General features: G+C 41.0%; 1 protein-coding gene across 2 annotated transcripts; it reads left to right on the top strand.

The window, feature by feature from the left end:
- The first annotated feature begins 10,556 nt into the window (after positions 1-10,556).
- Positions 10,557-14,382, top strand: LOC134023936 (serine/threonine-protein kinase pim-1-like). Of its 2 annotated transcripts, none has more exons than XM_062466290.1 (7): positions 10,557-10,654; positions 10,981-11,370; positions 11,603-11,697; positions 12,897-12,947; positions 13,199-13,577; positions 13,807-13,983; positions 14,198-14,382. In XM_062466290.1, the coding sequence occupies exons 1-7, from the start codon at positions 10,618-10,620 to the stop codon at positions 14,287-14,289; spliced, it is 1,221 nt and encodes a 406-aa protein (XP_062322274.1). In that variant the 5' UTR covers positions 10,557-10,617; the 3' UTR covers positions 14,290-14,382. The 2 variants fall into 2 exon arrangements, with proteins under 2 accessions (XP_062322274.1, XP_062322273.1); XM_062466289.1 differs by having other exon boundaries at positions 11,600-11,697.
- Positions 14,383-20,486: the final 6,104 nt, after the last annotated feature.

Raw genomic sequence — 20,486 nt, 5'->3', positions numbered from 1 at the left:
ATTTGTGGATGAATGAGAAACAATCTAGAAGGGTAGATGAGCAAGGAAATGAAAACGAGTAATAAGATCTGACGGCTTTATGACATGATGTGATGGTCACATGACCTGCAGTACACTTAACTATTTTTGACTGTTTCAACACAACTGGCTGAACTAGTCTGTCAGGTTTGTGTCGTGTAGACCAGGCTGTGTGGATGTTCTTCCAAGGGATTGAGCCATCTTCCGTTTTGGGTTGAGGAATTAAATCATGAACAGTGGGGTTCTATTCAGAGAATGTTTAAGATCCTATCACTCTGACTCAGCATGTTCAGGAAAATCTCTCCACTAACCTTTTCCACCCAATTATTTGGTATCCTTGGGGGTTTGATGCCATTTCACATTTAAGAATCATGTTAAAATGCTTGTTACCCACATGCATGTAGATTATTCCTAAATTATACATTCATCAAGATGCCATACTGATACTAAAATGTTGCCTTGGTGCAATATTGGTGAGAACCATTAAAATGGTTATAAAATGTAAATTTTGGTTGTCACAGCAACTCAAGGGCATTGAAATGTATCAAAATATCCAGTTTAGTTTTAGTATACCCAGTAGGATCCATACTTACTTTCACGAGGGGAAAGTAAGCCACTAGTCACATCTGACTAGGGGTCAGATGGTTGAGCGGTTAGGGAATCGGGCTATTAATCAGAAGGTTGCCGGTTTGATTCCAGGCCGTGCAAATGACGTTGTGTCCTTCGGCAAGGTACTTCACCCTACTTGCCTCGGGGGAATGTCCCTGTACTGTATAAGAGCGTCTGCTCAATGACTAAATGTCAATGTCAGCTATGTGAAATATTAGTGTTGCTGCTCCTTATAGTTATATTCCTCAAGAATGAACCCAAAACTCAAACAACTTGGCTCGGTTACGTTCCCAGCACAGCCCCTTAATCTTGGCATGCCGGTACCCAACACATGGAAACAACAGCTAAGCCTGAGTTCTTGACCATGTTGGCCTGGAATGGTCTGTGCCAGAGGAGCTGCTTTTGAACTTTGAACCCCACCATATTCTCTCTGACAACCATGACTGTACTGTGACTATGTCTATATCAGTGAGCATGTCCCCAAATACCTCAAAAACCAAACAGTGGAAAGCCAATTCTGGTCTAAAATAATAATAAAATATGGCAGTACAAAAAATTCAGGAAACAGGGAATCAGGCATGTAATGCAACTAAGTCACTTTTATGTGAAAAACCTATTTTATGGACTGAGAAATGTATATATTGACATTGGCAAATAACTCTTCCAAGTTGTCAATTTGATGACCTGTGTCTCCCCAAGCTATTTTTCACATCTCACCCACTACAGGAGGAAGTGCCACTTTGTGACACCATTTCCATAGATGTAAATCACCTTGTAACTAGAGAGGGTACAATTTCTGGGGAAATTGTAGGGTGTGCTTGCGTCGGTTGGACAGGGGTCAGTTTTTTAATGACATTTTTACAACTGATATTTCTGTATTTTATATAAAAATGCATACTTATTATTTATAAAGATTACATAGATTTAAAAGCATTTTTTTTTTTGCTGCTCATTTACAACTGAAAATACGAGTGAAGTGTAGAATGAAATGGATGTCTTCTCATTTCCCCTGCAAGAGGCAGCCTCATCGTTGAATCAAAACGAATAAATTTGGCAGACCGGTGTACAAATTGACCTAATCTCTATGACTTAAACGTCCTTTTAAGTTTTTCCCTTCTCGTGATATTTTCATGCATTTAGCCTACTCATTGCATTCATTCATTAATAAAGAACCCCCTTTGAAGATTATTCTACGACGTTACCCGGCAGTAGAAGATGGAATCGCGATTCAAACAGTACCATCTGCTAACTGAAAATATGCCCCCCAAAACGTAAATAAGCTTGACATTTATTTAGTGGAAAATCGCTCATTCATAAAAAGCTCACTGGTAGCGATCATTGTCAGTAACAACGCAAAATGCGATATAGCCCTGTGTGGAGAAGCTGCCCCGTTAAATTGTACTACTACGGTACAGTAGTAGACTACTGCTGTGTTCGTCTTGGTAGCGATTGCGTTGGTTGAATTGGATTTAACGTTCCGTTGTACGGTCTAGGCTGAAATTAATTATTTTCATGAACAGATTGACAAAGTTTAGGCTGTGGCAATGAAGTTCAGGTTAGTAGTTAGACTTTTGATTTAAGTAAGGGGAGTGACGAACATGTTCTGTCGCCGTTTGACTTCCTACAGCTGTGTAAATGTTTTTGTAGTGTCTCGCGTAGGCTACAGCGTTGCAGTGATACACTGGATTGAAACCACAGGTAATGATAATTTCACCCACAAATCGTTTACTTGTAATCTAATGTCATAATAAATCCTACAACGAAAATGTATATGTGAGGAATGTTTATTTTAACGATTGAAAACAGATACATCATAGACCACTGTAGTATGTGTTGGCCGGGCAACAGGCTAATGTCATGATGCTAATATTTCAGTGAAATAGTAGACTACTGTTTCCGAAAGTAGATGTACTTCCTTAATAATATCAGCTGATATTGTACATTACACATCACAATTGTGTGTCATATCACAAAGTAAAATGAGTAAATAGTTATCACCCTGGCCTCTTTGCTTGTGGCGTTCCTGCAGCTGCCTTGCAGTAAAGCTATAGTTAGCCTAGCTATCCCCCAAGTTAACAGATGCGAAACGAATGTACATTACACATCACAATTGTGTGTCATATCACAAAGTAAAATGAGTAAATAGTTATCACCCTGGCCTCTTTGCTTGTGGCGTTCCTGCAGCTGCCTTGCAGTAAAGCTATAGTTAGCCTAGCTATCCCCCAAGTTAACAGATGCGAAACGAATGTTCTGCTACAGTTAGTCACGCGTGTTTTCGTGACGTTAGTGACGTAGTGACGTTAGTAACGTCAGTGACTGTGGCTAGCAAATTAGCCACCGTTAGCTTCACTTTTCGCCACAAAAACTTAACTTAAGCCCAAACCATGCAACAGAACGTAAATTCCAATAGCAGCAACGCAATCGCTACAAAGACGAACCTTTTGACACCGCCGTTGTGTATGTAGGCCAAATATTGACTGAGTTTTAGGGGGGCGAAAATAAACAATAAACTAGAAACGGCTGTTCCTGCGAAACAGCAGTGAGAATGCTGAAAACCTGAATGGGGATAGCTGACCATGCTAAAAAAGCTGAAAATAGTGAAAATTTAGTAGAAAGTTATAAGCTGAAGCTTCAAAGCAACCGAAAGGTATTTTTGAAAGGGACTGGAGCAGCATTCCAACAATGATTTGAAAGGATTTACCATTACTTTTAAAGGGAGAATAATTTGAAAATTATAAAAAGTTAATATTTTAAAAAGTATAAAAGTGAGAAATGAGAAAATACCCGCAAGCTGAAATGAATTTCAAAAATGTGTGAGTCACACAAAAGAGGCAGTGTGGAAGCTGAACTGCATCATCTGCATCATCTTAACAAAGCTAAGAGCTAAAATAGCCTACAATGTGGGAGAAGCTGAAAGCTGAACTGTTAAACAGAAGAAGTAGGCTAGCTAGTCGTAACAAGAATATTATCGTTTTAACAGATTAAATTATAGTTGGGATAGTATTAGCAGTAGCAGATGTAGCCTATGCGTTTACTCGGCTTTCTTAGTTGGATTCAATGTGTTGATGGAATGAAACATACAGCAGTAGGGCCGATACAGGAAGACACGGCGACACTTTGTTGCAGAAGGATGATGGTGCAAGTTTTGTCCGTGGAGCATACAACGATTAATAAAAAAGAATCATGTAGACGTGTTTATTGAGTAATCGCATAACTAATTACACATGTAAACGGAGTAATCGTATTATTGGCATAAACCGACAATTGCTAGTAATCGTGTTTCTCATGGTCAAGTAAACGTACCAATCACCTGTGTGAGAGACTGAGTGGTGCGTGTCTGTCGTTACGGTGATGGTGCAGCTATGATTGCTAATGCGCTGAGGGCAGAGAATAAGAGAAATGTAGCTATAATCCACACCTCAAACAAGATAACCTAGACGCAAAACTGTACGTCCAATCCAAAATATAAGGATATTTTCCGAGACCCAAGACTCTGCCGAAACCAGATATATTCTTTATATATCTGTGCAGTCAGAAATACGACTCTACCTGCAGTTTCAAAAACGTGTTCCTTTTGCTTTCCTGGTGCTTGTTTGTTTGGTTGCCACGGTGATGGCGCAGCTGTGATAGCTAACGAGCTAGGCAGAGAGAAAAACGAACATTTACCTAGCATCCACACCTCAAACAAGTTGACCTAGACGCAAAACTATACGTCCAATCCAAAATATAAGGATATTTTCCGAGACCCAAGACTCTGCCGAAACCAGAGATGTCCTTTATATGTCTGTGCGGTCAGAAATACGACTCTATCGGCAGTTTCAAAATCTTGTTCCTTCTTGCTTTCTCTGACTGATTTTACTCACCTCTCCATTGAAGTTAGTGAGAGAATTTGAAAGGCTGCTCTCGCTTCAAGGCTCATAGCTGAAAATCTGTAAATGTGAGCTCTTTAGTAGTTACATTGGCTGAAAGAGGACAATTTTTCCTACATTTTAAGGTATAACTTGTTTCTGTAAGTTAAACTATATGAACGTTAGAGGAATTTGTTTGACAAATTAGTTGAATATCAGAAAAAGAGCAGCAAGCAGAGTGTGCCACTCTGCTTGCTGCTCATTCATAAAAATCAAGAAGGAGCAAACATTTTAATGTATTTCAAACTGTCATAATTCAAAATTGGCTGAACATTTGAAAAAGCTGAAGCATTTGGGAATAGCTGAATGTCTTGTGAACATTTTAAAGGTTGAATGGTGTCTCTAGCTGAAAGTAAGCTGAAGTAGTTACGTTTGAAAGAGGAGGAAGCTTTTTAATGATTTGAAAGGATTTACCATTACTTTTAATGGGAGAATAATTTGCACAAAAACCTTAATGTCTTAAAAAGTATAAAAGAGAGAAATACCAAAAGTCATAGCCATCATCTCCTGAAGGAGCTGAACGTTTTGATACAAAAGTTGTAGGAATCGGTTAAAGTATGCAGAACGAGTTAAAGGCCAAAAAACGGCGGAAGAACTGAGAAGTTGAAAAGCAATAGTGAGCATTGAACAGCATTCTCACAATAATATATATGTGAGAGAACAAAGGTTGTGCTCTCGCCGAAGGTTTGAGCACACCCAATAAATATATATGTGAGAGAACAAAGGTTGTGCTCTCGCCGAAGGCTTGAGCACACCCAACTAAAGCTTGGTAGACTCTTTGAAGACGACACAGTGTGTGTGACAGGCTGTGTTTCGGCACAGCTCTCCGCCAAAATGGTCCCTTCATCAGTGATTTATGATTTTACATCATAAATCAGATTTTTTTACACCGTAAGTCTATTCCAAAACCAGAGTTCGAATAAACTCCATAAATGAGTCAATCAAGCACATTTATTTATAAAGCACTTAATTGGTTATGTGGACCAGCCAAATAGATTGAGTCTTCAACTATTACAACCACATGGACCCTGTCTCACCGACTTCCAGACAATGTGTTCCAATGTGTGTTTGGAATAGGGTGACCAGACGTCCGGATTTCGACTGGACAGTCCGGTTTTCCAGCCCTTTGTCCGGACCGCTGTTGCGTGTCCTCCTTTTCGCCCTTTTGTCCTCCTTTTTGACCCTTCCTGCCCACAGTCGCAATTTACCAGTCGCGTAGGTTTTCAGATGCAACAAAGAAATACCTCCTTCAAACCTGGGGGATTTGCTATGAAGCTGTTGCTGTAAAGAGGTGCTGTTCCGACCTTATGTTCATCACAGCTGCAAGCTGTAGTATGATGTTGTCGCTAACAGTTATTAGCAATGCTAACGTATCCTGCCTAGCATCGGATTTGTGATGATTTACTGGCAATGGGGCTAACGCTATTTCATGTTCCTGACTGTGTTTCATTCAAATAAATAACCCTTGTTATGTAAATCTACAATTCAAGATGCATGTTTGTCCAGATCTATTTTTCAGCAAGATAGCTAGAGCTAACTGAAGCTGAGTTGAATCACGATAGTTTGTTTACCAAGCTGTAGTGCTAGCTAACGTTACCCACCTAAGTCGATCCTGTTTGCTTCGGCAACAGAAGTGAAAACAACTAACGTTATCATTCAAATGATGTGTAGTCAATCTGTTGAAAACAATGTTGTGTAGACACAATAGATTTATTTGTACGTTTTTATTTTAAGTCTCCACCTTCGATGTTTCAGTAGGTGCGTTCGACTTCATGCAGCGCCGGCGTCGCCTGCAGCCGCCTGCAGCCTGGCTGACTTGAAGCAACCAATGGCATTCTCAGCTTCAAGGCAGCCGACTGCAGCCGGCTGTCGGCGCCGCCGGCGCTGCATGAAGTCGAAAGCACCTAGTGAGTGCTGTTGGCTGTGTTGAGTCTTTGCTCCGCAGGTTCACTCGTTGTAGACAAACCAATTAGCGCGCAGCTTATATATTCATGAGCATACCATAAAAGGAGAAAACCTAGCGTTTTTTCCTGGGACAAATTCACTGGAAGCATCAGGGGGCATAGAACAGCATCCGGGCCATTTTCAGCCCAACCAATGTTACCTACCCTATTCGGAGAACTTAAGGAACAGTGTGAAATACCCCCAAAAAACACCCCTTTAAGCCAGGGCTCATCATGCTGGTGTAAATGAAATGCATGCACCCACTGCTGATCTTTCAAGAGAATAAAAAAAGATGGAGATCTCTCTGTAAGCTAGAGTGGTTAGCAGAAGCATAGAAGTCCATTTTTTAGGAGGAAGTTACTTCTCAGCAATCTGAATACCTTAGCTGTTTCCTGTCCCTACATCTGTCATGAAACAGACTTGACACACTGGGTTCCTTGGGTATAAATCAAAGGTAAGTTACCCTTCTACCGTAGCTAACCTTCTTTGATACTGACCAGAACGTCTCTGGCCTTTTCAAAATCACCATATTTGAGTGAGTGGATGTCTGTTCAATGTAGAGATAAATGTGATCAGCACACGCATGGACAGAGTCCCCCTGTCCTTGTCAATTAAGCCCTGTGAGCAATATTATGAGTAAAGGGATGAGAGAACAATTGTTTGCATGGTAAAAAAGGGTAGAACAGATTGCTCTCTGCACAGTGAGATTGTTTCCTTGAATCCATTGTTTACCTTTAACTGATGCAGCGGATGATTAACTGATGATGATCTTAACCGTATTATAACAGCGTAGGCCATACAGGAGTAACAATCTTTTGTTAAAATAAAATCTCCTTTATTCATGTGCACACAATATTGCATTGTGGGTGATTGAGGAAAGACTATTTTAGACTAAACCAACCCTCAAAGTGACAAACCCCCCCCCCCCCCCCCCTTTTTTGTTCCCCATTAGGGTCTTTAAAAATCACGATGTGTACAGTCATTTTCTGTACTTGACATGGGAACAATAAGGTGCATGGACATCAACTTCCTGGTGGGGAGCAGCAGCAGGAAAGATTAATTCAGGGACACCTGCTGCACATTCAGCTCCCTGCTGTCCCTGGACGTCACCAAGTGTTTCTTGATTCTGGTGACAAATACCTAGAAGAAGCCACAAAAGATTGATACGAATCAGTGCTCAATTTATATGCAACATTTCGGATGGAAGCAAAAATTGTTTATTGTGATCAAAGTGCATCTACAGTTTGCTGTATTTTAGAAAAGAAAAGATAGGACCTGCAGGCTAGGTATGCAAAAATATTCAACCTTTAGTTTAATTGATGTGACGGTCATTCTGATTATAATGTATGTATTCATGTAGATGATAACCTTCACTGTTACTTGCTTGAGAAGATTGCGTCTTCATGCAAATTACTTTGACTTTTTTCATTCCTCTTGCCTGATTTGAAGTGGATTTTCTAATGGAGGTGTGAGCAACTGTAGCAATGAAGGTTAGGAGAAAAACAGAGAATGAAATCTCCATAAAGCCACGTTAATTCTCTCCACTGTTCCTGTGTTCATATATTACAGACCAAGCTATCTTGCGGATTTTTAGACAACGGTCATTGAACCAAAATGATGGCCCTTGGTCTGCAAAACTATTACAGTAAAATGTGTATTTAAAAATCTTAAGTTATTAGATTGCCTTGAGGCCTCGATAATCAAAACACTGCTTGGGCAGTTGATAATGGTTAAAAAGCAAAAGTTGTCATGAGACGTTAAAATAATGATAAGGAATTCAATCAATTGCAAGTCAAGCATATAACTAAAGAAATGTTTCAATCTTGCTTGGTTTGAAAGAGTAATAAGAAACACCCTGATGAGAAGGCTGCTACTCAGGTGTGCAGACCTGTCCAGGATGGCATGGTACAGTCAGATCATTTCACATCTATTGCACAGTCCAGTCCTGTTCATTAACAGTAAGAGGAAATCTTGTTTCTCTGTGGGAGAGTAAGACACACCAAGTTAGTTAATCAAAAAGAAGAACCTTGTAGCTAAGGGGAAATTTAGAGAGGCCCACTACTTTCCAGCCAATTATGTTCCAGCAATCTTGTTCCAGCCTGCCTTTGGTGAGGTGAGTCTTCTTCCTTAACTTATTTAGTGAAACCAATGTTAATCAAACTCGAGTTGGATGAATGCATGGAAATTCTGACTGAGAATTTGATCTGAGAATTGGAAACAGTTTCTCATATTTTAATTTATTTTATAATATAGGCCTACCTACTGCAGATTTAACTTTGCCGTGAAATTCAATTCATATGGTTGACTGTTATGGCAAGTATTAGTCCAAGGCCGTAATCATAATATATACATCCCCCCCAATATTCAAATCTGGTCAAAATGTCCCCCCCCTCCCCCCAATATATTGATATAAAAATATAAATGTGCTTCACTACGAGAGGCAACCACGCACACTGTCCTAAATTATGATAAAACGATTAATTTGTCCCCCCAATGTTGACTCCATGGCTACGGCCTTGTATTAGTCTACAACTAATACTCGCACTTGCGACTATATGATCTATAATGATCGCAAAATCCAATAATTTGTAAACAACGGTATTCAATTAGACTACCATCTTCTTCTGGGACTTATTAAATACAGATTAACATGCAACCATCAAAAGAAACAGTCAAACACATTTGAGGGCCAACACCCCATGAAAACTAAATGTCACTTGTTTTTCTTTTATATGTCGGCTATCTGTAAAATATGTAGCCATGGCATTGCCTAAGTAGCCTGGCTCTGCCCTCCTATACTTCCGCTCAATTTTGTTGATTTTGCTTCTGTACTAGGTCTGGGAATTCGGCTCATAAGTCGGTTTTCTCAAATCAGTTTTTTGTAGGGCCAATCAGCGAAAAGAGGGAGTGGCTGAGGACGATGACGTTGATATTGTGTGCTAGTTTGAGTTGTAGTTCAGTAATGGCAACGGAGAAAGATGCGAGCAAAGCCATTCATTCGGTCCGTTGTGGCAACGCTGCCAAATATCCAAAAGTTACAGCCGGAGCCCGAACAATCTTTGCTAAGTTTTGTTGGTGGCCATGATGTTGTGGCCCTCCTCCCCACGGGGTTCGGGAAAAGTTTGATTTTACAGCTACGGCAGCTAGCTCCGTTACAGTAGTGGTGAAGGAGTTGGTTGGCCAAGGCGAGCGGCGAGCGCTAGCGATTGGTTGTGGCAGTTCAGAGTGGTTCTTGGCAGATCCAATAGTTTTGAACTTCAACAGAGTACCTGCCTTCAAGGAAGTTAACGCTTGTCAATGGAGAGATCCCAGACCCCTGTACAAATGAAATGTACTAGAGTCTGGTTAGGATATTGCGTTAGGAGAAAACCTATCACCTGTATAAATGAGCAAAAACCTATCATGTGATAGGCTACGTTTTCATTTTTCATTCACAGGTGCCTTGGCATGCACACGACCACGCAAATTGGATCTGTTTCTCGTTCCCCTACCTGTCAATTAGCCTAGGCCTAGTGATTTATTTCAAGTTAGCCATGTAGTTACGCGTTTTTGTCCAACGTAGGCTAGTCTGTATCCCAATGATTAGGACTTCGAACACTATAGCCTACTTTTTCAAAATGTTCTCTCAGCTAAAGATGTAGGCCAACTTGATTAGAGTTGACCTACTCTTAAGCAATAAGACAGTATTGTATTGCCCAGATGTGATATTTAACTTCAGTTACTTATGTTAACGCAATCACTTAATTTAGAAGAACAGGTTACACAAAAAGAAAATATGCGCTGCCTACAACGTCTGGTTTTACTAGTTGCGTTCAATTGCGCCCTCTTCCGGAATTCCGTTCAAGACTGATTTGTGTAACAACTTGAAAAGAGCCATGTTTTAAATTCAGATGAAATGTCATAAATTCACCAGCATTAACTAACTTGGATAGCTAAATTGTAGGGTAAAGCATTTATAAATGATTCACAGCTCAGCATGCCTGGCTGTGACCGTCACAATCGGTTTGCTCGTCATTGTCTTTACGTCAGAGCAATTTAGGATTTAAAACAAATATGATGCCAATAGGCTTATTTGGTGAGATATATCCGTTTCAGCCAACATAAAATCATGGCTGATGTAAAAGGATAATATGCAACCATGATAACACGTAGCTCCGAGAATATTCTCTTTCCAGGTAAACCTCTAAAATGTTTGAGCTGTACGACTTTATCTAAATACCTTATTAACCCACACATTACATTAATGGACACAGAAATATGTCAAATATAAACTTTTCCTTCGAGGTTAGCTTTACCTTAAAATGTTGTTTTGATCTCCTTATCAATCCATAACAAATTGTTTACATTATGTTAATCCAAGTCTATTGATGCTGGTAAATGGAAGATTGGGACATTCTAAATGTGATAATCTAAGTGTGTAGATGTGATCTATCAAATCTTTGTTGTGGAGGATATTCATGTAAAATGAGCTTGAGGGTTACACATTCTCTGTTACCATCAGCCCCCAATACCAAGGGCCAGGGTTTGAGAGACCCGGACAGGGACGGAGGCCGAAAGAGGAAGAGGTCAGGTACTCACAATGCCCAAAACTCGAAAGCCAGAACAGAATCTAGCACACGAACGGAGCCCTGTGCTATACCTACGCCCCCTGCCCCCAAGATCCTGTGCCGACGGCCTGAAAACGTTAGCCAAGGATGCTATGATGTGCCCCTGGAAGACTGGAGCCCACGCCCTACTGGATGGCTGGAACCCACGCCCTATGACACGGCTCCAATCCCGGGGCAGAGCTCCAGGCCTGTTCCCCTGAGAGGAGCAGAGGAGACAGGTCACTGCCAAGACCATGGATCCTCCTCCACTTTCCGTCCCAGAGCCACTAAACGGCACCGGAAAGGTACAGAGGATTTAAATCAACACCTCCACACAGGCTGTCAGAGTTATTCAAATGAAGGAATTGAGAATTAGGTGCACATGACAGTCCCACTCAATACACTAAGTGTACAAATATAGTGTTGAATATAGCTCTAGATGGTCAAGGTGCAACAGTTGTACCTGCAGGTGGGCTAAACTTTGGTCTTCTGACTCTCTTCCCCTCCCTCTCTCTGTTCGCTGACATGCCCTAGCAGCAAGACTGGAGAAGTTGTATTTCAAGGGGCCGTTGCTAGGAAAAGGGGGCTATGGCTCAGTGTATGCGGGGACCAGGAAGTCTGATGGCATGCCGGTAAGACAGTCTCCCCCTCCCTCTCTTACATCCTGACTTTTTGACAGCAATATCAGTTCACATGAATTGTCTGTGTGCTGTGATAGAAATTATAGGTAGTCTCTTCCTGCCAATGCCTAATGAGCTGTTGTTTGTGTAAATGACATGGTAGCATAAAGTATTGCTCACCAGGAAGTCTGATGGCATGCCGGTAAGATGGTCTCCCTCTCCCTCTCTTCCATTTGGACATTTTGACAGCAATATCAGTTCACGTGAATTGTCTGTGTGCTGTGATAGAAATTACAGTCTCTTCCTGCCAATGCCTAATGAGCTGTTGTTTGTGTAAATGACATGGTAGCAATAAAGTATTGCCTATAGCTCTATACAATACCAATTTTTGGACCAAGAATTATGGCGATAAATGTAGGTGATGCAATCTCAAGAAAAGAAACGCCCAAGATTTGTTTGTTTGACACTTAAAATAACTGAAAAATCACCTACTCACAAATCGTCATTGTGTTCCCTACCCTAAAAGAATGAATTTCCCTTAACAGACAATAGGGTCAATATATTCTTACTCCTTTTACCATCTCCATCCTTTCCTTTTCTTTTTTTTAACCTTTTCTTTCTGACAATTTCTCGCTTGCCAAACTTCGAGCCTCAAAATCTTTTAATTTACATTACTTTATGGATAGTTACATTGATAGATATTATCTTGTTGCTTGTCTTTATAAAGCCTGGTCATAATAACCATGTCATTATTAAGTGAGGCAATTACTATCATAGTGAAGGAAGCTTGCTTTCATGGAAATCCTTTCAGTGTGTCATTATGAAACCCTGGGTTGATTCAAGTTTTTTTATTACACACTGTAAATCTACATCACTCAGGTGAAATCATTTCACTAGTATTAAGGCTATTCATGGCTGCTCTGCATACCTGGATCCCATGTCAAAGAGAAGGTGCCCTATCTTCTGTTCTCTCTCGCTTACCGATTAACCCTTTGTTCTAAAATGCCCCCCTCTCTGTTCTGTGTTTGTTCTCTCCCGAGATGTTCATTCACAAGATCTATTCATGATAGGTGACCAGCACAGACAGTTTTTTTTTAACTTCCCTTTTGATACTGTCTGTCTGAAGAAGACTAAGTGAGTGTACTGTAATGTGGTACGTGGGTCAGCCATAGACCCTGAAGAAGCTCAGCCCTGATACAATTGTCTTACAGGTAGCCATCAAGTATGTGTCCAAGGCCCAAGCCGAGGAGGAGCTGAACATTGTGAGTACTTGGAAGAACCTGAGATGTTGATCCGAAACTTACCCTAAATCTCTGTGTGGGTCACTAAGTGGGAGCTTTACCCAGTACTAAATCCCACAGATCTTGGATGTTGTTAAGAATTGGAATATGCAGGTTACTGGTAGCTAGCGTTAGGATAGGCTAATAGTAAACAGCTGCCAACAAAAGTGAGAAGAAAGTTTAAACAACCCCTCTGTTCTCCGACCTGTACGTACGACAACCCCAACGGCCAGCCGGGACAAGGCGGATCCCTGCCCCTGGAGGTGGCACTCATGAAGCAGGTAAACATGGCTCCCCAGTGCCCCTACGTCTTGCGCATGCTAGAGTGGTTTGACCAGCCCACGCGCTACGTCATGGTGCTGGAGCGCCCCGAGCCTTGCCAGGACCTGGTGGCCTTCTGCCAGGACCACGGGGGCCTCATCACCGAAGGGTTGGCACGGCAGGTGATGGTGCAGCTGCTGAGGGCGCTGGATCACTGCCGGGAGCGAGGGGTCCTGCACCGCGACGTCAAGCCGGAGAACATGCTGATCCAGATCGACTCACACCGGGTCAAGCTCTTTGACTTTGGCTGTGGGGATCTGCTGAAGTATACCGCCTACAAGGACTATGCAGGTTTGGTCGAATTCTGTTCAAATAGTAAATAGAGTAAAATAACGTTCATTTTTCACTTGCGAAATTCAGCGTTTGAGCTCACATGAACACCTATCATAGTTCAGAAGCAGCATGGGGTTGGATGGAGATACTTGTTATGTGTGAATGCAGGGGTTCGCTACTTTGCTTCCTCTATCAATCCACAATGGTGCGTTCAAGACATTAAACCACTTTCCACTTCTGCTTCCAGGCACCCTGGAGTACACCCCTCCAGAGTGGTTCCTCCAGAGACAGTACCTGGCAGGGCCCACCACGGTCTGGTCTGTGGGCATCACCCTCTACACCCTGGTGTGTGGCCTCTTGCCCTTCACCACCATCCGGGAGACCATCAAGGGGCGTGTGCACTTCACTAGGGGCGTCTCCCCAGGTGAGAGAATGAAGGGATGACGAAGGAAGAGGATGAGGGATGGACGGATGAGGAAGGAGAAAAAAAGGGTGCGGGGTGGCAACTGAAAAAAATGAGTGGTGGTGAATTTATATGGGATTAACTTATCAAGGTGTCATCAGGAAGGGAGAGGGTGGTGGTTGCCTACTTGTTATCAGTATACATTTTGAAACCCTTTCTGATCTATGCCCATCAGAATGCCGTCATCTGATTCGCTGGTGTCTGAGCGCCAAGCCAAAGGACCGTCCGACACTGGAGCAGATCCAGCTCCACCCCTGGCTCCTATGAGGAGGACCCGTGCCTACGCATGTCTGGCCAAGATAGACCCATCTTTGCAGGGACAGAATGGCTAAACATATACACTGTGTTGACATGGAGAGATAAAAATGTGGAAATGAAAAGAAGCTGTGATTTCATACCAACTTCTTAACAGTTTAGCTATTAGCTCGAGAGCCTTCTAAATATGTTCCTATACAACTACACAACTCCAACTACTACGTCAACTATTTCTGCAACTAAAACTACCACTAATAAGCACTACCACTGTATGTGGTCTAACATCTGACTTCAATTCCATCAAAAGGCAGTCTAGTCCCCCACAGAAAAAAGTATGATTTTGGACAAAATACTTCTTATCGACAGGGGGAGAATATACAGAGAGGTCATATAATATACAGAGTTCATATAAAATGACTAGACAGTCACCTGTCTTTGTAGACAAATATGTTTGTCATGTCTGTCAAAGGGAGAACAAATTTCACAGAGACACAGAAAGATCTTGGTTAGCCCTGCGGAGGAAGGGGGAGTGGGTGGCAGTTTTAACGAAACCCAGTCAACTGTGGTGAAACTGAGATACCAAAGGGAATGCTGTGATGATGCACGTCAAGAGTTGGTTGGTTCTGAGCCTGTATTAAACAGCTCAAATTATGCATATTCAGTTTTGTCCTGTGTGTTGATCGTGGATCAATCCTTCCTCAAAGTGTATTGGCAGAAAGACTAGAGAAAACAGGAAGGAACGAAGGGCAACAACCGTGGGGATTATTACAGAATAGAATTGCCTTTGTTACATAAATCCATGTATATTTGTTTATTTGCTTTTCTCTAGGCCTTCGCTCAACTTCCAATGTGTGAAAGGGTATTTCTTTCTTTCAGTGAGAGCTTTCGATTGCAGTATTCTGGCGCCATTTTATCCTCATTTTTCTCCCTTAAAATAATCATACCTGTGTTTGAAATACATCTTTCCATCTCTGTCTCAAGTCTAATAATCACTGAGTTGACTATCATCACTGGGTGGTTTACCCAGCTAGAAGCTTGTTCAGGGTTAGTGGGGCCACTGGTAAAAAAGGCTGCATAGGACGCACAATAGTATTTTTTTAGAGGTCTGCTATAGGTTTTTTAATAAACAGCTTTTTCAATCAAATGACAATTATAACTAGAGAGGGTACAATTTCTGGGGAAATTGTAGGGTGTGCTTGCTTGCGTGGGTTGCACAGGGGTCCGTTTTTTAATGACATTTTTACAACTGATATTTCTGTATATTTTATCTAAAAATGAATAGGGCCTACTTATTATTTATAAAGATTACATAGATTTAAAAGCATCTTTTTTTTGCTGCTCATTTACAACTCAAAATACGAGTTAAGTGTAGAATGAAATATGATGTCTTCTCATTTCCCCTGCAAGAGGCAGCCTCATAGCTGAATCAACGAATACATTTGGCAGACCGGTGTAAAAATTGACCTAATCTCTATGACCTAAACGTCCTTTTAAGTTTTCCCTTCTCATGATATTTTCAGGCATTTAGCATACTCATATTGCATTCATTCATGAATAAAGAACCCCCTTTGAAGATTATTCTACGACGTTACCGGCAGTAGAAGATGGAATCGCGATTCAAACATTACCATCTGCTAACTGAAAAAATGCCCTCAAAAACGTAAATAAGCTTGACATTTATTTAGTGGAAAATCGCTCATTCATAAAAAGCTCACTGGTAGCGATCATTGTCAGTAACAACGCAAAATGCGATATAGCCCTGTGTGGAGAAGCTGCCCCGGTAAATTCTACTACGGTACAGTACTAGACTACTGTGTTCGTCTTGGTAGTGATTGCGTTGGTTGAATTCGATTTAACGTTCCGTTGTAAGGTTTAGGCTGAAATTAATTATTTTCATGAACAGATTGACAAAGTTTAGGCTGTGGCAATGAAGTTCAGGTTAGTGGTCAGAGACTTTTGATTTAAGTAAGGGGAGTGCCGAACATGTTCTGTCGCCGTTTGATTTCCTAAACAGCTGTGTACTGTAGATGTTTTTGTAGTGTGTCTCGCGTAGGCTACAGCGTTGCAGTGAGCAACACTGGTTTGAAACCACAGGTAATGGTAATTTCACCAACAAATCGTTTACTAATGTCAGAATAAATCCTACAACGAAAATATATATGTGAGGAATGTTTATTTTAACGATTGAAAACAGATAACGCTACATCATAGACTACTGTAGTATGTGTTGCCCGGGCAACACAGGCTAATGTCATGATGCTAATACGTCAGTGAAATAGTAGACTACTGTTTCCGAAAGTAGATGTACTTCCTTAATAATATCAGCTTATACTGTACATTACACATCACAATTGTGTGTCATATCACAAAGTAATAAATAGTTATCACCCTGGCCTCTTTGCTTGTGGCGTTTCTGCAGCTGCCTTCCAGTAAAGCTATAGTTAGCCTAGCTATCTCCCAAGTTAACAGATGCGAAACGAATGTTCTGCCAAAGGTAGTCACGCGTGTTTTCGTGACGTTAGTGACGTAGTGACGTTAGTAACGTCAGTGACTGTGGCTAGCAAATTAGCCACCGTTAGCTTCACTTTTCGCCACAAAAACTTAACTTAAGCCCAAACCATGCAACGGAACGTAAATTCCAACTCAATCGCTACCAAGACGAAACTTTTGACACCTACGTTGTCTATGTAGGCCAAATATTGACTGAGTTTTAGGGGGGCAAAAAAAAAAAAATAAAAAAAAAATAATAATATATATGTGAGAGAACAAAGGTTGTGCTCTTGCCGAAGGCTTGAGCACACCCAATAATATATATGTGAGAGAACAAAGGTTGTGCTCTCGCCGAAGGCTTGAGCACACCCAATGACAGGCATTAACCTTTTCATGTTCCTGTTAAATTTGCCTGAAAACGCCTAAACAGCATACCCAAAGTAAATTGGAAGCTGTTCTTGAACCATTTGGAGTACATGCATGTAAATGATCTCTTTTGAAAGCTGACACTCTGAAGTTATGTCCCCTGTTGTCAGGACCCCTGTCAGTCCTTCTAGTGTTGAGTAATAGAAGCTTGAACACAAGGAAAGTGAAAATTTCTATTTCTGCCTAGATTTTGTTTTGAAAACAGAGGCCTGAATAGGCCTAGAGGTGGTAGGTATTATCTGGAAGACTAAATTGGACCACAGGTTGAAGCCTTACCCAATTCAAATCAAAAGTCAAACATAATACCACAATATATTCATATTTGACACATGTTTTTATAAGAATACATCCAGGAATTTTCTAAAAGGGTCTTTTGGAGACTCCAAAATGACCCTTTGTAACCAAGGTCAAGGTCAAATAAAAAGGTATTATTTTTCATAATTGTTATCTCTGGCCCATCTCTGGTACTTAAAAATATCATATATAATAGCTAAATCCCTAATTAGTAATACTGAAACACAAAAACTGAAGCATGAACACATTGGAGTGCTTTATCTGATTCCAAGGATTGGCGCACAAAGAACACTGATTCTGTCAACCATATTGCGCAATCGACTGTTATTTTGAAGGCTCCACAGACGCATACAAATGAGGTATTGGCATTTTCAGCTAGCTGTCAGCTACAAGGCTAACGAGCTAATTTCAGAGCCAGTCGAAGCCAGTTCGAGAAATTTGTTTAGAACGAGTGTGGGGGGGGGGGGGCGGGGGGGGGCAGGACGCACAGACCTAGTTGGCTTTAGAGGGCTGTCAACGGGGCATGGAAGCTCCTATTGGGTCGAACAAGGTGTCAATCAAAAGGGGAGGGTTCAACGGACATTTTGAGACCTTCATTTTGTAAATACTCCGTTGATAAACCGGACAAAATAACACTTTTATGTGAACAAGTTGTTTCTTCCGTCGGCTAACTTGCATAATGAAACAAAGGATAATGGCTATTCATGAACGTAAAACATTGTATTTGGACGAATTACTTTACATGGTTAGATACTTTGAACCCTTGGGACTTACGCAGATCAAGTTTTGATGGCATGATTTGCACACCTGGACCTATTTGAACAACTTAGGGTGAGTACAACTTTTTTCTTTGGCATTGTTGAAGGAATGTTCACCGGAAAAAGACGTTGACTTTGCTTGCTATTGTGACTTGATCTTGAATTGGTTTATTTCAATGGAAGCACAAGAATCGTAGCTTTCCAACGATGTATAACATGTGTAGCGTCTAAAAAATATATTTGTTAGAATTTAGTGCGTCGTAACTGAGGAAGGGGGAGGCAGCATTTTTGTCTCGCGGGCGAAACAGGAGCGTAATAGGAGACTGAATGATTTGTCCGAGTCAGTTACAAAATGGTACAAATGGCCCATCAAATTATTTCCTAAATGTAAAAGTGCAGTTTGAAAAATGTAATGTAGTTTTTGTATAATTGTGCTGCCTTCGGGTCACATGACCCAAAGGTTCACAACGAACCATCGTTGTGTTTACCCAATTTTACCCAATACAAAAACAAATAAATAGCATTTTCTTTTAAACTTCGCAATGTGGGGGGTCTGAGACAGCCCGACGGTTAAAAGACAATTCCTCACTTTGTTGTTGTATGCGGTAAAGTTGTCGCAATATGACGGTGGGTCACAATGACTGATGGGTCAGAATGACCCGAAGATAACACAAGGGTTAAAACATTTCACTGAGGTTCAGGGGGTGAAACTTCACTACAGGGTTGCACAGTGAGAGCTGGTGATAACAATCAGAACCAACTTTATGACTAAAATCCAAGGGTGCAAAAAGTACTTTGAGTGTCCAATTATACCTGATTGATTTACTTCAGTTGTACTCTTCTACAATAAGCATAGTGCAAGAAGAGGGGAAGTAATTACGTTTCTGTGCCAGTTATCTGAAGTTTCCATTGTAAATTAAACAAGCCAGTTAACGACTTTCACAAGTTAATTTTGTCTAATTATAACCCCAATCAATATGTTAATGTTATATGCTAATACCACAGCAATGTACAAGGGCTATATCCAAGGGAACTGGGAGATGGCGTGACCTCAGTGTTGGCATTAAAGGATGTAAGATGGAGACAGACTGGAGCCCCTGGAACAGGACCTTGGTGAGATGAGAGAATTACTGTAGAGTGTCATGAATTTCAAATAGAGAGCCTAGTTGAATGATGTGTCTCTCATCTGGCAATGAAGAAACCAAAGCTATACCCAGATGTGAATCTAGAAGTATGGAGATTATCTCTAGAGGATCATTTGCTGTCCTGTTTTGACCGGTTGTTTCCATACAGAATAAAAACAACTCTTATTCAGATATTCTGTCAGCCTCTTGGTCCTGGCAATCCCAATGCTGTCAGTCTAGAGAAATGTGATTGGCATATTAATCCATAATTTAGTTTCAGCTGCCCAACTCTGGGGTGTTTTTGTGATAACAAATATGTCACAACATAACAACTTATTTCTCTTGCCAACAGCCATACTCACCTCTCACATACTCGATCAGTGTGGAGCCCAGGTATGTAGGGACTGATTGTGTTGAATGAAATATGATAAAGATAACATACACACACACACACACACACACATACACATTGTTTAAGATCGTAATGACAGTACACACACATATGATGTGGGGAGTGGGCCCCCTCACCCAAAACCAGCTACTTTCATCACAATGTTTTAAAAAAGTTTTTAAAATATTTTATTTTACAATTTCAGCACCTGCAAGGATCCTTCCAAATTAATATTTAATGTGACGAATTATCAACCCTGAGCTCGGGAGAAGAGATGACAAAAGCTTAGAGGATATGGTTCGCAGTGTGCGTGAGTGCAGCTGTCTTTGGTAGGTCAGTGGTGTTGTTCATGGGTTCCTTGATTTATAGTAATTGCACTAATGGTGTTTATACAGAATGACTTTCTGAGAGAATGACTTTCTGGAGCGGTATGGACTGTTGGGATCAAAAGGCTTCCATTATTCAGTGTGTAGGCTACAGGCAATGGATTGAACAAAGACAGGCCTATAAGCTATATGCTTGAGGTTTGCCTTTCAACAATCAAATGCATCCATCAGGATAAATAGAGAGCTTTTCTTTTTTTACTATGCCAGCAACTATTTGTGGCTGTGATGAAATGATTTTTATTTGCAATGATTATGGTTTGTGATTTGCTCCCTGACTATGGCTGAATACATTATTGACTGTTTACGTTTATGTAAATGTAGAAAATACACGATAATTGTG

This window comes from Osmerus eperlanus, chromosome 7 (genome assembly GCF_963692335.1).
Source record: "Osmerus eperlanus chromosome 7, fOsmEpe2.1, whole genome shotgun sequence".
Lineage (NCBI taxonomy): Eukaryota > Metazoa > Chordata > Actinopteri > Osmeriformes > Osmeridae > Osmerus > Osmerus eperlanus.
Note: the sequence above shows the minus strand (reverse complement) of the source record. Positions and strands in the feature narration are given on the sequence as shown.